Here is a 19,691-nt window from a genome sequence, read left to right on the forward strand (position 1 = left end):
CTTCTGAGAGAGCAGGTGGATAGATTTTCTGTTTCCAATGATGAAAGAAAAGTACAGAGCATGTTTACACTGAAGAAGAGATTAACGTGCAGTGTTTAAAAGAATAATACACTCAAATGTTGTCTAGAAATCAACACTTGAAGTGCATTTTTGGACTAGTCAAGAGAAACATCAAAGGTTGCCTGAGATATTAAAATGACTAAAGTGGCATTCAAATCTTGAATTTTCAGAATAGACACCCCAGTTCCTACTCATGAACACTAAGCTTAAAATCATCACACATTGCTAATGTGGAGACTCATATCGTAAAGTGTTCTCTATTATTTAAAACAATATACAACCTTTGGGCACTGTTTAAAACTCACTCCTCCCCCCTGATAGAAGTCGGCTCAGATAAGCTCCTTAAACTAATTCCAGAGTTCTTTGCTACATTTCTGATGACTTGTACTCACACAAAGCTCTTGTTTTGACAATAGTTACAGCTTCCTGCTGCATGTCACAGTAGGTTTTGTGTCTGTTTTTGGAAATGTCTCAGGTGGTGCTTGCTCTATCACATCCGTGGGGTCCCTGGTCCCACGTGGCCATACTGGGACTCCATGGTCACACTTTTTATGTTTATGTGCAGACATTGTAAAAATTATGTCTTCCTACATTTTGGTCTGCTCATGGTCACCTCTGAGCCTGCCTAGCAATGAAGTCTATAATTACGAGGTGGCTGCCCAGGTATATGTAAGTGCTATTGTTTGGGGGAACATTTGAAAGGAGACTTCTTTTGTGACATGGTCAAGAAGGAAGGTAGATGCAGCATCCTAATTAATTTAACTTTTTGTCAGTTACATGTATCATGTTAGTTCTTGAAAGACATTATAATTCATTACTACCATATATTAATCACGAGGATTGAGTGCAGGGTCTCACAATGCTAGAGAAACATTCGACTACTGAGACAGAGCCCCAATCCTCTTCCTCCTCCCTTCTCCCCTGCCCCCCTTTCTTTCATTAAAAATTGTTTCCTTGAAACAACTAGTTTAGAGATGGATCATATCCCTTCACCCTAGGTATAGACTTGAGATTAATATGTTGACTTTTTAAATTAATTACATTTTAGTGTTCTTGTATGGTGTATTATTATATGTTGAGCATCTTCCTCCCCATACCTCTGTTCTCACTGGTCTTCCTCCATTAGCCTCTATTGTCTCCACAAATAGTTTTACTTCTTGGTTTTAAGTATCTATATAAAATCTAAAAGTGACATGAAAGAAAACATCATTTTTGTCTGACACTGGCTTAATTCACTCACTATGATTATCTCCATTTGCATATAACCTCTTTCAAAACAACATGAGTTCATTTTTCTTTATAGGCAAAAAAAGTGTGTGTATGTCTGTGTGGGGTGTGTGTGTATGGTGTGTGTATGTGTGTGTGTGTATCCGTGTGGTGTATGTATATATGAGGTGTGTGTGTATTTGTGTGGTGCGCGTGTGTGTGTGTATGTATCTGTGTGATGTGTGTGTGGTGTGTATGTGTATGTGTGTGGGGTGTGTGTGTATCTGTGTGATGTGTATGTGTGTATCTGTGTGATATGTGTGTGATGTGTGTATCTGTGTGGTGTGTGTATATATGTGTGTGATATGTGTATCTGTGTGGTGTGTGTATCTGTGGGGTGTGTTTATATGTATGTGTGTGTATCTGTGGTGTGCACATATGTGTGTGTGTGTGTGTGTGTGTGTTTGTCCAGATTCTGCTATTGAACACTTAGGTTGGTTCTATATTTTACCTATTACAAATAATGCTGACACAATCATTAAGACTTTAAAAAGTAAAGTAGTAATCCTATGAAAACCTATGATATTTTGGGTTTACATGGACTGTCTTAAGAAGTTGTACAACTGCCTAATTTTATCAACTTCCTGGTTATGATTCTCTACTTATCTGATCAGCCTTTTGGGTGTTATTTTCTTGTTTTATTTTCTTATGTTTAAAAATATTGTTGATACAGCAAATTGGAATGAATCTTTAATCTGAAAATAGCTTCTGAGAGTCCTAAAGTAAGGAAAGGAGACTTTAAGTAAGGCTATAGAGAGTTCCTTGCTGGTGGATATTAAAAAGGTCTTAAAATTGTTTTGGACAGGAATGTGGGTCATGATTTTCCTGGAGACAGAATCAGAGAACACTGTAAAACAAAGCATGATTTTTAAGACCATATATAGTTTGGAAATTTTCCTGGATTTGATCTGTTTTCACAGGACGTGCTTTCACTTCACACATACAACAACCAAAATTTGCCAACTGGGAATCCAGTTGTGGAGCTCTTCACAGTTGTCTGTGGCTTGCTGATTCAGAATCCAACGCAGAATGCTTCACAGTCAGGCTGTAGGAATCCTCCTGTGGTGGTCTGAGCCCCAAGGAACTCAGTCCGCTTAACTGAAAAGAGGAGAAACTGAATGTGCAGGGTGAAGGAGTGGAGGACTTGAAAAGTTAACGGCAGCCGAAAATAATACCTAATACTCTCCCCTTTGGTAGACGTACATGATAAGAGTTCAGTTTGGGTAAACACCAGGAAGCAGGGAAGAGAAAGCATTCTAAAAACTGTTGTACGTTTTTTCCACAGTCTGACTGCCCATACTCAGAAAAGGTCCCCAGTATTAAAATTCCAATGGACATCATGGAACAGCAACCTTTCCTAAGTGATAACAAACCCTTGGACAGTGAGTAGAACTAACCGCCTTGCATGCTTGCCTGACTCATCTACACTTTTCCCAGGATCCTCTAGGGCTCTTCTCGACTTAACTTTCCCCTACTTTGTCTTATTTCTCTTCTGGGTGAAGATTTGAGCAACTTACTTCTTTAAAAAAGAACTTATCTTTTCTGTTCCTGAAGCTCCACCCTCTTTCTTTTATTCATAACCTCTTATACTTTTGTTTGATAATCTTTGGGCTAAGTCGTTGCCAGAGTTCTTTTCTTTGGTTATTTTGTTTTCAAGAGCTAAACCTGTAACCATGTTTTTTAAATTGTTTCCCTCCCACACTTATGTTTAGAATTGCAGCTTACATAGTATTACATCACTGTCTGTTACTGTTTGTCCTCCTTAGATTTCAGTCAATCATCAAGTTTGTTAAAAGAGAGAAATAATACGTGGGGTCTCTCTATGATCAATGGATTGATTGTTAATATTTAGAATTTAGAATAGTTTCAATTAAATTGTGAATTTAAAAATATTAGCAAAACTAGGTTTGAATGATATATGTTTTTTCTTCCCAACTTCTTCATTTCTGTTATTTCATATTCACAGTTATAACTGCTCTGGTCTTTCCTGAGTAATAGGCTTGTGGCTACATTCTGCATTGCCTCTGGATCTAAAGGGACACATTTTCTTTGCATGAAAACTCAAAGCCTGAAGTGCTTTGGAGACAATTGCCTTATGCTATTGGAAAAGCTTCATATGGTCACTAATGTTAATGCAGAGTGGCCTGTCAATCACAGGGGAAAAAGTAACATCACGAACTATTACACTGTAGCCACCAGCCTATTTCTCAAGAAGGACTAGAATGTACTATGAGCAACAACAGAGTCACTTTTATTTCTGGTATATAATATCACCCATTGTCAGTAAGAGGCTAGGGTTATCAAGAAAAATTGAATTGAAACTGTTGATTAAATATGGGGAATTATATACTTATATATACATATACATATATATACATATACATATACATATACATATTTCTCAGTAACAAATTACCCCAAAATATAGCACAAACATGTATTTTCTCTCACATTTTGAAATTTTAGGAACTTTTGAGTTGGTGCTTCTGGCCCAGAGTCTCCTGAGATTACATATCAGTTGGGACTAAAGCTCTGAAGACTGGGTTGGGCCTGAGGATCGTTTCTAACCAATGGTATTGGGCAGGAAGTTTCAGTTCCTTGACTTATAGAGATTTCTATAGAACTACCATGGTTCCACATGCCAGTGTGGCATGGTTCTCCCCCAGTGATAGCTAGAAGTCCAAACAGAAGCTGCAGCATTTTATAATAGAATCTAGGGATTAAAACAGTCCATTATTACCATAGTATATTAGCTGTGAAGACAGCTCTGTTGCAGTGTGGGAAGGAATCACACAGGAGCATAAGCACCAAGAAATAGGAATCACTGGATGCCATTTTGAGGCAGGATACCTGCCCACTGGATTTAAAGAACAAGCAACATTACCTTTGTTGTCCAACTTGTAAATATTTTATTTATATGTTTATTTTATAATTGTTTATATATACAGTTTCATAATTGTATATGATTATAATTTTATGGCCACCCTTATCAACAGAAATTAGTTAAGAATTTCACTTACAATTTCAGTTCCCCATCATACTCATTTCACTTTTCATCTCTAGATAATTAAAAGCAAAAGAAGTAAGTTTTTTTGTAAAGTTGCTTTAATTGTCAGTCCAGCACTTTAAGACTTGTGATAAAAACTTATTTACCAGCTGTTTGCCCTGTCAAAATCTCTTTACAAGTTAATTGACAGTTGATAGAGAAGCTGATACATGACTATTTTTTTGACTGAACCTTTTCTAATAATGTGGTAATCTTTGTAGGTCAAGGAAGAACAGAATTGATTAAACTGGAGTTGCAATGCAGTACCTTTAAAGTCTCCTTTCCTCTTGAGTAGCAATGTTGAGCGTGGAGGGAAGCTCAAGGGCGTGCTTGAGATTTACAGGAGCTGGTTTAGCCCCAAGGCAGGAATTAGGCTTGCTCGCTCTCACCCTTAAAGGAGAGGGAGGAACTGATTGGTGCTCCATCCTGCAGCTTGCACGCTTAGCTTGATACAATATTACAATGTTCATTGACACTTGCTTAACTTGATACAATGTTGCAGTGTTCATCAACACTGTCTAAACCTGATTTTCCTACTCTCTTCAGTTCTGAAAGGAGTCTTGGTTTGCATGGAGATTTTCATATTCACTCTAATTTTACATTTTTACAATCTTTTCATTTGAGTTTTTTTTCTTCCCAGGAGAAAGATCCTCAACATTCCTTGAACGCCACACATCATGCTGATAAAATTCCTTTCCTTGAGTCGCTGGGTTTACCCAGGTAAAGGAGAGTCGGCATTTGTCTTGCACTGTGGGAAGACGCAGCAGTGGGGCATATGGGCAGAAGCCCTTGTTCACTTCTCTGGGACTTAAATAAATAACCCAGGACTTACCCAGCCTTTGCTGATGTAACATTTTGAAAGAGATGAGCTTTACTCTTACTAATAATGAAAAGTTTCAGTATCATTAAGTTAATAAGTAAGATCTTATGATTTTATTGTCATGTAGGGTAACTGGAGTTGCTTGGTAGTTTTCTTCAGTTGTTCCCTTCTCTTTAACAAGGGTCTGGAAATGACAAGTCCTATCTAAGTCCCAGAAAACTGGACTGTGAATAGGGGTACTGGTCTTGGCCCTTCTAACAATATTATCCACATGGTAGCTTCATATTGTTTATTTTGGGACTTTTTGTTACATATGAAATCTCGGGCCATTTTGGCTGGCCTGCTTGCATTCATTTAAAAGTCCCTGTTCTTAACCCACATGGAAGAGTTAGGCATTGGATAGAACAGAGTGAAACATTTTCAGTGTGCCCAGTGTGTGAGCGGTTTCAGAGATGATAATGAGAATTGTATTTACTCCAGGTTTCTTTTCTTTTCTGTTTCTCTTTCTGTCTTGCTTCAGTCCTCCAAGAACTCCAGTGAAAGTCGTGCCTCAAATTCGAATCGAACATGAGCCTGAAGACAACGATTATCTTTGGAGGAGCAAGGGAACAGAAACCACATTGTAACCTGTTTGTCCTTCCCAAAACTGACACTTCTGTTGTTAACTGTTCTAATTTTTTTTTTTTTGTCTATGTATTTCAAAAACTTTTGTTCGGTCACTGGCTGAATAATACAGTCACTCTCTCTGCTTCTCTCTTGCATAGGTAAAAATCAAGACAATAATGTCACTTTCATTTAAAAAAAAAAACATTTGAGGGTTACACTCTTGTTTTCATACATTCAGATATGTCCTCTGACATGTAAATCCCTCTGTCACTCAAGACACACACCGAAACCGCCCCTGTCAAGCAGAGATCAAATGTGGTAAGAATTTTGTACCACCTTTTATGAGACTATTGAAGGAACTTACAACCTAAGCTTGGAGCTGTGCTTATTGGCTTGGCTCTGTCTGGTAGAGCAGCCTTTGACCTCCAGACAGAGCCCTTCCTGCTTCCAGAGTCCCCAAGACTGGAAAAGTGCTGCTACCAACCTGCCCTTGCTCGCCAACCCTGACCTTAGAGTTATCAAAAGCAGAAAACACTAAAGGTACTTCGCTCCCTGTAAAGAAACCTTCGCCATCATTGTAGCAAGTGCTGGAATGTCCCTTTTCCTATGCAACTTTTTTTTAACCCTTTAATGAACTTATCTGTTGAGTACATTGAAGAATATTTTTCTTCCTAGATTTTGTTGTTTAAATTATGGGGCCTAACCTGCAACTTATTTTTTGTCAATTTTTTAAACTTTTTTTTAATTAATGTAAAGAAAATGAATTTTTTTCCTGCAGCAGGAAACATAGTTTTGAGTAGTTCTACCTCTTACCTGTAGCTGCCAGGCTTTCTGTAAAAATTGTATTGTATATAATGTGATTTTTACACATGTGCGTGCACATGAGCACGTGTACACACACACACACACACACACACACACACACACACACACACACACCACTCTAGGGTAAGCCAGAAGGCTAGAACAAATTAAAAGAAAAACAAAACACCATGTTTATAAGAATCTGTTGGGTTGTTGGGTTGTTCCCCCCCTCCTTTTTTTTCAAAATAAATGTAGCTGTTTTGTGAAGGAATCTGGGGAGGAGAGAGGAGAAAGGTGTGGAAGAGGAATCACATCTGCTGTGGTAATGGTCATGTTGGGAGCAGATGCTGGTGTCGACATCCTATGCAGTATTGTTAGGGATTTCCTCATTTTAATAATTTGTGTGTTTGTGTGAGAACTCTGTGTGTTGTTGTTGCACACCTGTGCAAAGCCAGATAGAGTAACAGTAGCCAGAGAGCAAAGCTGCCACACTCCTTGTGTCTATTTCCATAAAATCCAAAACCACTCATGAGACCTCTATCAGGGGCCAAGAAATGTATCGTGTAAATTCAGGTGAATGTATCCTGTTACTCAGATGTCAGTCAGCATCACAGATTCAACGGTGCAGAGCTACAATACAAAAGCCATAAGAATATTAACAGCCCCATGGTTAATTTCTGCACATTAGTTACTTTCTGCAAAGAAAGTTTAAAGTGTTCATTTACGTGCACTCATAGGATAGGGTTATTGGACCACATGTATGTGTGTGTATCTGTGTGCTTCAATAGATCGAGTGACTATGCATTCACTGTGAGAGATTGCTGGGAGCGTTGGAGAAGCAAAGGGGAAACCACTGAGTATGACTGGGTCTATGGTTGGTTCTTATGGACTCCTGCTTTCTTACATGAACTAAAATGGAATCCTGCTCTCCTGAAATCTTGATAAGAGTTTTATCATCCTGTTAGATGTTACTTTTATGGCATTTTGTCATCTCGAAGCTTTAGATTTTAGAGCAATTAGGCATGAATGACCCCAAGGGTTTTTTTGTTGTTGTTGAAATGATAGCAGCAAATTACATGTTATTTCTTAACATCTCTAGTGATCCATTTTTACACCGCATTTGTCTTGAGGGATACCCCTAAAATGGTTGCTGTGAGTTATTTGGCTTTCTATTAAACCATGTAAGGAATCTTACCTTCTTAGTGACAGACACATCAGTAAAATGTTGAAGAGCACACATAGTAAATGCAGTCCAATCTTAATGTTGAATCAAAGACACTTTGTTTACTTTTATAGAATCTCTGGATATATATATATATGTATATATATATGCATATATATGTGAAATATGCATATATATATATGAATCATGTAGGGACTCATGGTCCTTCTCCTACTTTTCAGAGACCTCCTGAAGTAAATCATCCCATCAGTCCTTGAGTAGCTTCTCACCCCGTGTATGGTCCCTAGTCTGCGACTGAGGTGGATGTTAGTATTCGTGGAGTGAACATAAAGCCATACCTTACATTTGCTTCAGGAATAGTTAACAAAGAGTGCTCTCATTACCGCCATAGTTTCTACACTTAACAAGCAGGACCCCAAATCTCCATGGATGCCCCGCGGTATCTGAATCTGGCTGAATTCACTTACTGGCCAATAACTAAGCAGACTTCATGGTGGTTTTGTTTTTATGCAAACTGGACACAAATACAGCAATGAATTCTTTATAATACCTTTCTCCCCTTCTTCCCTGGATGTGAATTTGGAGATAAGTGTTTCTCGAAGCAAAGGCTCAGAGTAGTTGGCCAGGAGTACTGTAGTGGTGCAGACAGGCGGGGAGAAAGAAGATGTGCGTGCTGAGCCTGCTTGTCGGAGCATCAAGGCCTCCCGTTGGCAGAGATGCCTGTCCTTTCCTACTGTGTGCAGAAACTACTAATCGTTTTGTATGTCAGAGGCAGTGTGGTTTCAGCCTCTCCTGATAAAGCCGAGGGGTAGGCTGGGAAGTACTCATGTGAGAAGACACAAACCAGACCTTCCTTCTCCCCCACTGAGGAGAAAGGGCTGCTGTTGTCATAATCTGGCTTATGTGCATTTCGGGCACATGTAACAACACACACAGAGTAAATGTTTTGTCAGTCACATGTTGCTGTTTAATATAGCAAACGATTGTCTTCCATGTTTTTGTTTCTTTTATTTTAACTGTGTTAAAGTACTTGAAATGTATTGACTGCTGAGAATCTTTTAAAAAACAAAACAAAACCATTTGAGTTTTTGAGTTATATTACAGAGGTTGGCATTGATCAGGAATGGGACAAAGTTTTCTTCAATCTTTTTTTTTTTCCATACCACTTCACGATTTTGGTGCAAGGACCTGAGATTTTGTTCTTTATGTTCTGTAATATTTCCCATCTGTACTCACAGCACGAGCATGAAGCCCAGTTGGTAGGAAGGGACTGGAGACAGGAGACTGCCCCTGGGGAGCCTTCAGCTGGCTTTATGGAGCTTCCTATCTACCAGGTAGCCTGGCATGAAAACCCTTTTGTAGTGTAGGTGAATGTGGCAGGCTGTGTTTTGACCAGAGATTTGGATCTATCTTATTCCTGGCTCATTTCATTGTGCTCTGTGGATACACACAGGAATCCTGAATTCTGTTTCCTAGGCAAATACTGCAACTCAGGGCTACAGTCACCCAGTGAATCCTTAGAGCCTGAAGTAACTTTGTCCCAGGCCTACAATGCGCATCGACTGCAGACTCGCCTCCATGCAGCCAAGTTCATGGCTGGTACATATCCGTACACATTAAGTTTCACAATCAGTACGCACTTTCAGGTAGTCTTATTTTTATTCTCTTAAGTCTTTATTAACTTTGGAGAAATGATGCATCTTTTTATTTTAAATGAAGTAGATCAACATGGTGGAACAAAATGATAAAGAACAGAAAACATTTCAATATATTACTAATAATTTTTTCCAATATGAAACCTAAAATTCCTATAACATAGTATTTTACAGTTTTATGAAGCTTTCTATTGTGACTTTTATGGAATTAAGAGATGAAGAAGATGAGATATTTTAGCATTTATATTTTTCAAAATTAAATGTATACTTAAAATAAAGTAACTTTATGCATTTATGAGTGTCAAGTGCTTCTATTCAGTTCTTTGACTGCTTTCTGTCTTTCCTTTGGGTGGTGGAGACACAAGTAGAAACGTGAGTGAATGAGAGCTCCTTCTTCAGAGTGTGCTCATCTCTCTAGGCAGAAGGATGGAATAAATGCATATATGTATATGTATATCTATATGACTTCTACTTTTATGACTCCTAATATTTATACATGTAAATATAATATAATATATATTTGTGTACATAGATAATACTAGAAGTAATATATTTTAGTGTTAATGGGATGTTTTTGTTCAAGGTTCAAAGTAAATTCATATTGAATAAGGACAATTAGAATAGTTTCTTGGGAAAATACTGCCTTTTTTCAGTTACTGAAATGAAAAATATCATTTTCTTGAATCTAGGATGATACACACACATACACACACACATATTTATATTCTCAAAGCAAATCAAGAGGCTATGAAGTATTCATTAAGAAATAATTACTCAAATGAACCAAACCCAAGAATGATTTTCCATCCAAAACTGATTTCCAGAAGATACACTGCACACACTTCTCTCAGACCAGCTTGAGCTTCCATCTAACATTTGAATGTCTCTAGAAAATGTCAGCCTGGTCCCCCAATGTTGTAGTTCAAAAGTTCTGATAACTACAGGTGGGGAAAAATGGTAGGGAAGATTAGAGATGACTGTTGGGAGCAGAGAAAGGCAACTCTGGACTCCAAAAGGAGGGAGGGAGGCAACGCTCTTGCCCAGAACAGTCATCTAATCTACAGGTTTCAGAAGATGCTCTGCACATCAGGATCTGAGGTGTGGTGGCTCCCATGGCAGACTTTGATCACTGACCTGCAAGAATCACCAAGCCCAGCTCACGAGAGATCAAATCTGGGGAAGGTTTACTAGTTCTCTTCTTTTGAGAATTTATTCAGTATTATCATGTGTAAAACAACCAAGACAAAAAAAATAGGATAAAAGTATATTTTGTGTATGGTGACCAGTTAAGTAAGTAACCTTCAGAAAGTCTCCAAAGAATAGCAATCTGTACACCCGGAGATTGTAGTGCTGCTTCTGTATTTGCATCATAATGTACTATGTTTATGTTCAATTTTTTTTTTTTCTGCGAAGGGAAGTTTTTAAAGGTAGAGTTGTGGAAAGTTACATAACCTTTGAAACAACAGTCCTTTGACATGGTGATTAATAATGCGGCAGCACAAGCCTGAGCAAAGAGTGTCTCAGCTGATGTCCCCACAGAAATCCCTTTTGAATTGGATTTCTGCAGCCCTGACTCAGGGCAGAGTTGCTGCCAGAGCCATGTGTGTAACTGCCACCTGGTAGTCACAGATGAGAGTCCTCTGTACCCTCCCAGTTCACATTCTGGTTTATGGGTTTGTACACATACCAAATCTAACTGACCAGGTTTCCCCTGCGAAAGCAACATGCTTTTGTATTTCCAAATATTTTTAGTGAAACCTGGCCTTCCCTAGAAGAACTAGAGAACTAGGAAGTAAATCCTGACCCTCAGAGTAGCCACACTATGTTTCAAGGTTAGGCAAAGCATGAGCTCCTGAGGTCTGGGTGGAGAGCTCAGCTCATTAAGCAGAATCTCCTTCCCCCACTCTCTTCAAACTATCAGTCAGCTTGTTTCTTTATCCATTTCCAATAGATATGTAATCATCTACTTATAAATACATAATTGTCTATTATCTATTCTCTGCAGATATTTAATATAGATATAGATATAACTATACACACGATTTGTGATTATCAGGGTAATGTTTAAAGCATGCTGTCAGTTTGTCTAATAAACATGTCAAACAAACGGTGTCTGAACTGGAACAAGAACATAAGAAGGGAGAAACAAAACAGAAAGTTATTGATCTAGCAAGCATTAATAACTTTAATTAACAATTAAAAGTTATTTAGATAACTATAAAATAAATTCAAGAGCAGAAGAATTGACTTTTTAGCCCAGAGGCCAGGATGTTACAATAGATCTTAAAAGTAAAGTGTATTGGCTCAATAATGATATAATCTGTTGATTAAATGATTGAATTGCTTGTCTTAAAGGTAAAAATAATGAATTGCAATCAATATTCAAATAGTAATTTTTCATAACATAGAGCCAAAGTTGACCAAGATAATCTGCGTTTGGCTTGATTATTAACTTTTGTAATCAGAATGGAGTAGTTTCTGGACAACCAACTATTACACGTAAGTCTTACTTTCAAGGAGCTGACAGACAAAGAGGAAAGATGTAGAGTAAGTAGTACAATAGGAATGTATAAGAGCCGGAGGAATGTGATGCTAGTCACCAGGTTTGCTTCCCAGCTCCTATGTGTTGGCTCATAACCACCCGTAACACCAGTTCCAGGGAATTTGATGCCCTCCTCTGACCTCTGTAGGCACTGCATGCATATGCATTTCCTCCAGATAGATACATGGAGACAAAATACCCATAAACATAAAATAAAAATAAATCTCTTTAAAAGTATAAGTGATGAAAGAATGTGTACTGGGTAGTGTGGAAATCCAAGTGGAGATGCTAATTCCTTATGGCAATAAGATATTGTAAGGGACCTCAGAGTCAGCACAGGACACACCCAGACTCCAAATTCTCAGCACAACTGAGATTTATTACCCTGGAGGAACAAGAAGCGGTAGACAGAGAGCTGTCTCTGGATCCGGCTAAAACAGACAGCAGGTGATTTTGCTCTAGGGGTTTTTAAGCGGAAAAGTGCTAAGTCTGTGCAAGGGTGAGTTGGTAAATCCTGATTAGACAGGTTAGCAAGTTTAACTAAATAATGAATTTTGATTGCTGGGCCGTGATAATTGTACCTTGGAGTTTTAAGTGGCCAAATAAGAGAATAAACCTTTGGGCTAGCTTTAAGAATGTAATCTAACCACTTAGCAAGGGAGAGGGAAGAAGAGAAGGGAAGACTGTGAGCCCTTCAGATCTGGAATTACCTGGGCATTTTCTAAGGTACCCTGGCAGTTTGTCACAGACATGTGTGTCAAACAAATGGTGACTGAGGTGGAATTACCAAAATAGATAAAGAAAATACATACAAGCATACAAGACAAAATAATGAAGGAAAACAATTAGCATATGTAGTATTTTTTGATGTCTCCTCCAAAGTTCATGTTGAAGGCCAGTCTTCAGTGCGCCAACACCGAGGGTGAGAAGCAGAAGGGGACTGTGTCAGAAAGACCTCTGCTGTCATGACTACATCAGTGCATTTGCCACAGAGGGACCTGGCTATCTCAGGAGTGTATTCCTTGTAAGGACAAAATCAACCTTACATTTCTCTCCATTTATCTGGTGTGTGCTTGTCCTTCTAGCATGTTAAGATATTGCAAGAAGCTTCCCCAATCCCATCAGAAGCCATACATCTTAGACTTCTTAGCCTCCAAATGTATAGGCCAAATAAGTCTATTTTCTTCTATCTATCTATCTATCTATCTATCTATCTATCTATCTATCTATCTATCTATCTACCTACCTACCTATCTGTCTTAGAGTTTCCTCCGTGTGGAGAGACATCATAACCAAGACAACTCTTTTTTTTTTTTTTTGTACGAAAACAAACAAACCCTGTTCCCTCCCCACTCCCCTGCTCACCAACCCACTCTCTCCTGCTTCCTGGCCCTGGCATTCCCCTACACTGTGGTATAGAACCTTCACAGGGCCAACGACCTCTCCTGCCCTTGATGACCAACTTGGCCATCCTCTGCTACATATGCTGCTGGAGCCATGAGTCCCACTATGTGTACTCTTTGGTTGGTGGTTTAGTCACACATGCACTCTCTGATAAGTGGATATTAGCCCAGAAGTTCGGAATACACAAAGTACAATCCACAAACCACAAGAAACTCAAGAAGAAGGAAGACCAAAGTCCACACCTTGGTGGACTTCATTCCTTCTTAAAAGGGGGAACAAAATACCCATGGAAGTAGTTGCAGAGACTAACTATGGAGCAGAGGCTGAAGGAAGGACAATCCAGAGACTGCTCCACCTGGGGATCCTTCCCATATCTAACCATCAAATCCAGACACGATTGTGAATGCTGGCAAGTGCTGGCTGACAGGAGCCTGATAAGATAACTCTTATAAGGGCAAATGTCTAATTAGGGCTGGCTTACAGTTTCTGAGGTTCAGTCCAGTCTCATCATGGTGGGAAGCATGGTAGCAGGCAGGAAGACATTATGGTGGAGGAACCAATAGTTCTACATCTGTATTTGAAGGCAACCAGAGAGAAATTGTTTTCTGCACTGGGTGGAGCCTGAGAATAGGAGGCCTTAAAGCCCACCTACACAGTGACATACTTCCTCCAACAAGGCCACACCTCCTTCAATAGGGCCACACCTCCTAATAATGCCACTCTCTATGGCCAAGCAGATAAATTCAAATAGATAAATCTGTGGGGGCCAAACCTATTTAACTACATCTATCGATCGTGTACACATACATGTATGCGGGTACACAAGTGCTGTGACACAGGTGTCAGAAGGCAGCTCCTGTAGTCCATTCTCTCCTGGCATCCTGTGGAAGCAGGGGTTGAATTATAAATCCTCTGGATGGAGCACAGGTGCCTATACTTGCTGAACCATCTTGTCAGTGGTCCTCTCTTCTCATTATGACTCACCCAGTATGGAGTATTTTGCAATAACAACAGAAATCAGTCTCAAATACAATGTTCAATCAGTTGTTCAGTAATTACTGGATACTGACCAGTATCAGATTCTTTGTGTGGGTTTGGTTAAAACAGTGAAAAAAAGGAGACATAGTTCCTGCCCTAGTGAAATGGGTGATCTAGAAGAGAAGATATACAATAACTGAATAAATGAATGAGTGAGTGAATGAAAAATACAGAATCACAGTATTGTAAAACAAAAATGATAATATAAGAACAATGAGGGATACCAGTCCACTGAGAGATGAGCTAAAAGGAGACCTGAAACACGTTCTGGAAGCTGGGCAGACCAGTGGAAAGGTTGGTGTAGGGGCAGAGGAAACACTTGCAATGAGGAGAAAAAAGATCAAAAGATGAAGAAAATATCAAATTCATGGAAAGGTCATCTCTGCACAGACTAAGAACCAAGGAAGTGGGAGTACCTAATTGAACCTGCAGTATGGTAGAGAGAAGGTGGTCTGGGTAGAGAGGCCTGATGAATAAGGCTTTTCAGCCATTAGAGCATTCTGAGGAGTTCAAGGAAAATGTCTCTGGGAGATGGGAGTCCTCTGTGATGTTTGACATTGAGGACCTTGCTCTAGCTCAGATGTTTCAGGCTCACATTGAGGTGCAAGGGAAACCTTTTAAGAGCTTTTGGGGAGGGAAACAATTGATCAGCCCTGCCACAAAGAGGCCTACTTTCAAGAGACTTGAAGCAGAGTGATCAGTGGTGTAGAGGAATTTTAATCCAGCAACATGGCTGCTCTGGCTAGAGATCTCATCCAAAGAACTTGTAGGTCTATGTGATCCAGCTGAATACAGACATACCCTGGATTATAGTATGATGTGGCTGAAATACAGATTTACCCTTAGTATACACCTTTAATCCCCCAAAATGTAGAGTAGGTCAGTTTGTAGAAAGAAGTTGCCATGATTGAAAGAGACATCTAATTGGAGATCAGTTCAGTGAGTGGAGTTGAGTTGAGTTGAGTTGAATCAGTTCAGTCAGTTGAGAGTCACTGCAGTGAGTGCAGTGCAGTGGAGCTGAGCTTGTTTGAGAGTTCATGCAGTTTGGTGCAGGTCAGCAGAGGCAGCTGAAACCAGAGAAGAAGAAGGAGCCAGAAGATTAGAACAAATTGCCAGACTTAGTTTGAGGCCAAGCAGAGCATTTCAGAAAGAAGCTGAGAGTAGCTGGATTGAATCAGTCAGTTTGGAGAGGAGTTTGAGCCTGAATAGCTGAGTTGAGCCAGTTAGCCAGAGTTCAGAAAGAACTAGAAAGGTGAGCTTTTTCAGCAGTAAGCCTCTGAGATGACAATTATATCGGGCAAATAAAAGTTACATCGTGGAAATAATCCCAATGAGAGGTGACAGTTGAGCTGATTGACATTTACTAGGTGAGTGAAATGAATGGATTGGAAAGTACATAAACCTAAATCCTTGAGTTTGTCATGCTTTGTATCCTTCCTTAAATAACTAGTTATCAGTACTTCCTGAGACTTAAGGAAATTTCTGTTTCTGGTTACTCCTTTTTTTTTTTTCTGGTCCCAACTTTTGCCAACTATTGTTTTCCCAGATTCTCCCGCAGGCCTGATTCCATTTCTTCATGTTCTATCACAACAATCATATCCCTGTGCATGGCTCCAAAGGATTCATCCTGCTGGCAACTGCCACTTGTGCAGGGTCAGCCCAGGTCATTCTCTATACTGAGGACCTTCCACTGCTTCTTCAAGTGCCTATGCAAACAAGATAGACCTACCTACCCTCTAAAATCATATATCCTTTAAACTATACCACTGCATTCTGCACAAAGTGGTAAACCAAGTCATCTCCTTTCCCAGAATCTGTAAAAAATAGATTTTAATGAAAATACGGCGAGTTGCAAGTGCCCCGAAGACTCCCTCCAAGTTCTGAATGATGGAGGTAAACACAGATTGAAAAGATGAAACTGCCTAGTTAATGTCCACCGTAGGCTGCAGGGAAGGCCACAGTAGAACGACATTAGAATTCATTAAGGTTTGGATTCAGACCTCGTAAAGAACAGGATGTACAGCTGGCTGAGGAAGACTGTTAAAGAGACTATGCACATGGGACCTTCCTCACCCACTCTTGCAACTCTGTAAGCCTAATGCTAGGTTGTTATCCTAAGGTAAACGACTCAAGGGGGGGGGGGGGGATTCTCTAAGATAATTGAACCAGTTTCCTTGGGAGAAGTTAAGAACTTATGTAGAGAAGTTTTGCTTTTCTGTATATTAGATGCCAGCCTAAATATCGACAAGACTTAAGCACAGACACGATGCCCCCTGAAAAACCTTTGTTTCACATTCTAAACTGTATGTTTAATAAGAACTACAAAATATTTGAAGAAGTCCTTTAAGCACTACTGAGAAAGGCGAATAAAAATGCATAGACTATAAAGAATATTTCAGAGACTAGAAGGTAAGTTTTTAAAATTGTAATTTGTTTTATATGTGGGAAGCATTACCTACATAAAATTCAAAGAATTTAAAAATAATGACAAGGAACTCTTCGAATCTAAACATCATTCCAATTTTTTAAATTAAAGAAGAATTGGAGGCTAAAGTTTATTAAAAAAATCAAAAAAGCCTAAAAGAGAAAAATTGGTTTTGGGAAAAACAGTAAAAGAAAAGATAAAGTAGTATTCCCAAGGAAGCATGTTCTCAATGCAGACGATCCAGATCTAGTTCTTATCCCAGAATTATGAGCATATTTAGGGAACAGGAAAGGAATTGCATGTTCTATGAAACAGTGTTAAAAATTCAAGAGTGAAAGGATATGTGTGTGTGTGTGTGTGTGTGTGTTCAAATATAAACCTGAGTGCTCACAAGAAGAAACAGTCTAAAAGTATGTACACACAAGATTGTATAATTTTAGATCATTAAGAACAAAATTTTTGTAACACTAAAAAAATAAAAAATAAAAAAGCCTTAAGTTAAGAAAAGGAGGCTGCCAAACAGAGAATTCAGAACCAATATGGAGTTAGTGGGTTTTTTTTTCTATTTTTGACTATTTGTATTAGATGGCCAAGCTATTAATAATCTGTAGAAGGGGAAATTTTAAATTTGAATTCTAGAAACCATGAACCCATCAACAAAGAGCAGAGCCAAATAATTTATTCAGAAAGCTTCAAACTCCAAATTGTTTGTCATATATTTACCTATGATTGTGTAATTACTCACAAATGAAACCCAGTATAGGGATTTAACTCAGATGAAGAGTTAAACCCACAAAACCCCCATTGATTCAGTCTTACTGAACATTAAAATCAAGGCTAACAGCTAAGCATCAGGCCAGAGACCAACCAAACTAAAGTGGAAGAGAGAGGACCAGCCTATAACAAAACAACAAAACAAAAAAAAGCAAAACAAAACAGAAAAAAATCAGACAGAATGTATTATAGGTACTATGTAAAACCTGAGTGTTTGAAAAAGCCATTTTTAAAAAGGTTATTCAAATATTCTGGAAAGATAAAAGCTGTACAAGAGAGTCATGGCCAAAATATTATGAAACAACCCAAGTTGGGATCAAAATTAATGGACTTCGGTAATGTCCTGGATTCCTACACTCAATAATGATCTGAAAGATGTTAGAGAGATGTAGAAGACACATGATCATATTCATAGAAAGAAACACACATAATCAGAAATTCCAAGAAAACTAAAGACTCTTTATATGTATAGACAAATGATCATTTCTATTAGTGAATGAAAAAAAGAAACTTTAAGAGCAGCAAAAGATTTACTCTTAACATGGCTCCGTCTTTATATTCAGAAGGGAACTTATTTTTTTATTAGATATTTTCTAATAATTACATGTATGTATTAAACTATGTAAATTAAAATCTTTCAGAAATTTTCTATTTACATGTCATATGATTTCTCCTTTCCCAGTTTCCCCTCCAAAAAAAAATAAGTAAATAAATAAAAAAAAAACAGACTCCCCCCAAAAGAAACCAAAAAACAATAAGAACAAACCCCTGTTGCCTCCCCCCTCCCCCTGCTTGCAACCCCACCCTCTCCCACTTACTGGCCCTGGCATTCCCCTACACTGGGGCACAGAACCTTCACAGGGCCAGGGCCTTTCCTCCCATTGATGATCGACTTTGCAATCCTCTACTATACACATGCTGCCAGAACAATCAGTCCCACCATGTATAATTCTTGGTTGGTGGTTGAGTCCCTGGGAGCTCTGAGGGTACTAGTTAGTTCATATTGTTGTTCCTCCTAAGGGGCTGCAAACCCCTCAGCTCCTTTGGTCCAGAAGGGAACTTCTAATCGATTGGTCTCCCTTTAAGTCTCACTGTAAAGATAAGGATTTTGTGTATGCACTTGGAACTCACCATCAAATGTAATTTGATCGATATCTTTGGGACTACTATAAGGCTGAATTTTTTTTTTTTAAGAAACATAAAATTTTATTATCATATGTGAAACAGAAGGCTAGCCTTAAAATAACTTTAGGAAACATGGGGGAAAATTATTGGAAACTCGATAAACAGAATATATTAAATATGATTGCAGGAAGAAGCCCAAACATATCCTTACTCAAAACTAAACTATGTAAATTAAAATCTTTCAGGAGTTTTCTATTGACTTTTTTCTTTTTTTTTTTAATTTAATTTTTGGCTACTTTTTATTTTATTTTATTTTATTAGATATTTTCCTTATTTACATTTCAAATGTTACCCCTTTCCTCGTTTCCCCTCCGAAACCCCTCATTCCATCCCTGCTCCCCCTGCTCACCAACCCACCCACTCCTGCTTTCTGGTCCTGGCATTCTCCTACACTAGGGCATCAAGCTTTCACAGGGCCTCTCCTCCCACTGAGGTCCAACAGACCATCCTCTGCTACCTATGTGTCTGGAGCCATGTGTCCCTCCATGTGTACTCTTTGGTTGGTGATTTAGTCCCTGGAAGGTCTGGGGGTTCTGGTTGGTTGATATTGTTGTTCTTCCTATGGGGCTGCAAACCACTTCAGCCCCTTGGGTCCTTTCTCTAGCTCCTCCCTTGGGGACCCTGTGCTCAGTCCAATGGTTTAAGGCTGGATTCTATCATCTCAAAGTTCAGAGTATCTCGATACCCGAAGAAGTTGGAATTGGAATGATAGTCTGGGAGAAAATAGATGCTGGGATACAAAACAGCATGGTAGCGTTCTACCACGTGCCGCCGTCTGTGTCCAGAACATTTCTGTTACCTTTTACCTTATTTCACCTGGCTTCTGTCTCAGGCTGACCTGGTGGAAATTGAGCTTGGTAGGGTATTGTAAACATGCAGATTT

The 19,691-nt window shown here is 38.9% G+C and overlaps 1 protein-coding gene across 4 annotated transcripts in view; it reads left to right on the forward strand.

The window, feature by feature from the left end:
• The window catches only part of Slc4a4 (solute carrier family 4 member 4), a 335,690-nt gene extending 325,959 nt beyond the window's left edge, over window positions 1–9,731 (forward strand). For 2 of the 4 annotated variants that reach the window (XM_031342972.1, XM_031342973.1), the window contains exons 24-26: window positions 2,612–2,708; window positions 5,013–5,092; window positions 5,713–9,731. In XM_031342972.1, the coding sequence (XP_031198832.1) occupies window positions 2,612–2,708; window positions 5,013–5,056 (141 nt within the window). In that variant the 3' untranslated portion in view covers window positions 5,057–5,092; window positions 5,713–9,731. The remainder of the gene's footprint in view (window positions 1–2,611; window positions 2,709–5,012; window positions 5,093–5,712) is intronic. The other 2 variants (XM_031342970.1, XM_031342971.1) reach the window with 1 other exon arrangement.
• The last annotated feature ends 9,960 nt before the right edge of the window (window positions 9,732–19,691 follow it).

This window comes from Mastomys coucha, unplaced genomic scaffold (assembly GCF_008632895.1).
Source record: "Mastomys coucha isolate ucsf_1 unplaced genomic scaffold, UCSF_Mcou_1 pScaffold22, whole genome shotgun sequence".
In the NCBI taxonomy this organism is placed as follows: Eukaryota; Metazoa; Chordata; class Mammalia; order Rodentia; family Muridae; genus Mastomys; species Mastomys coucha.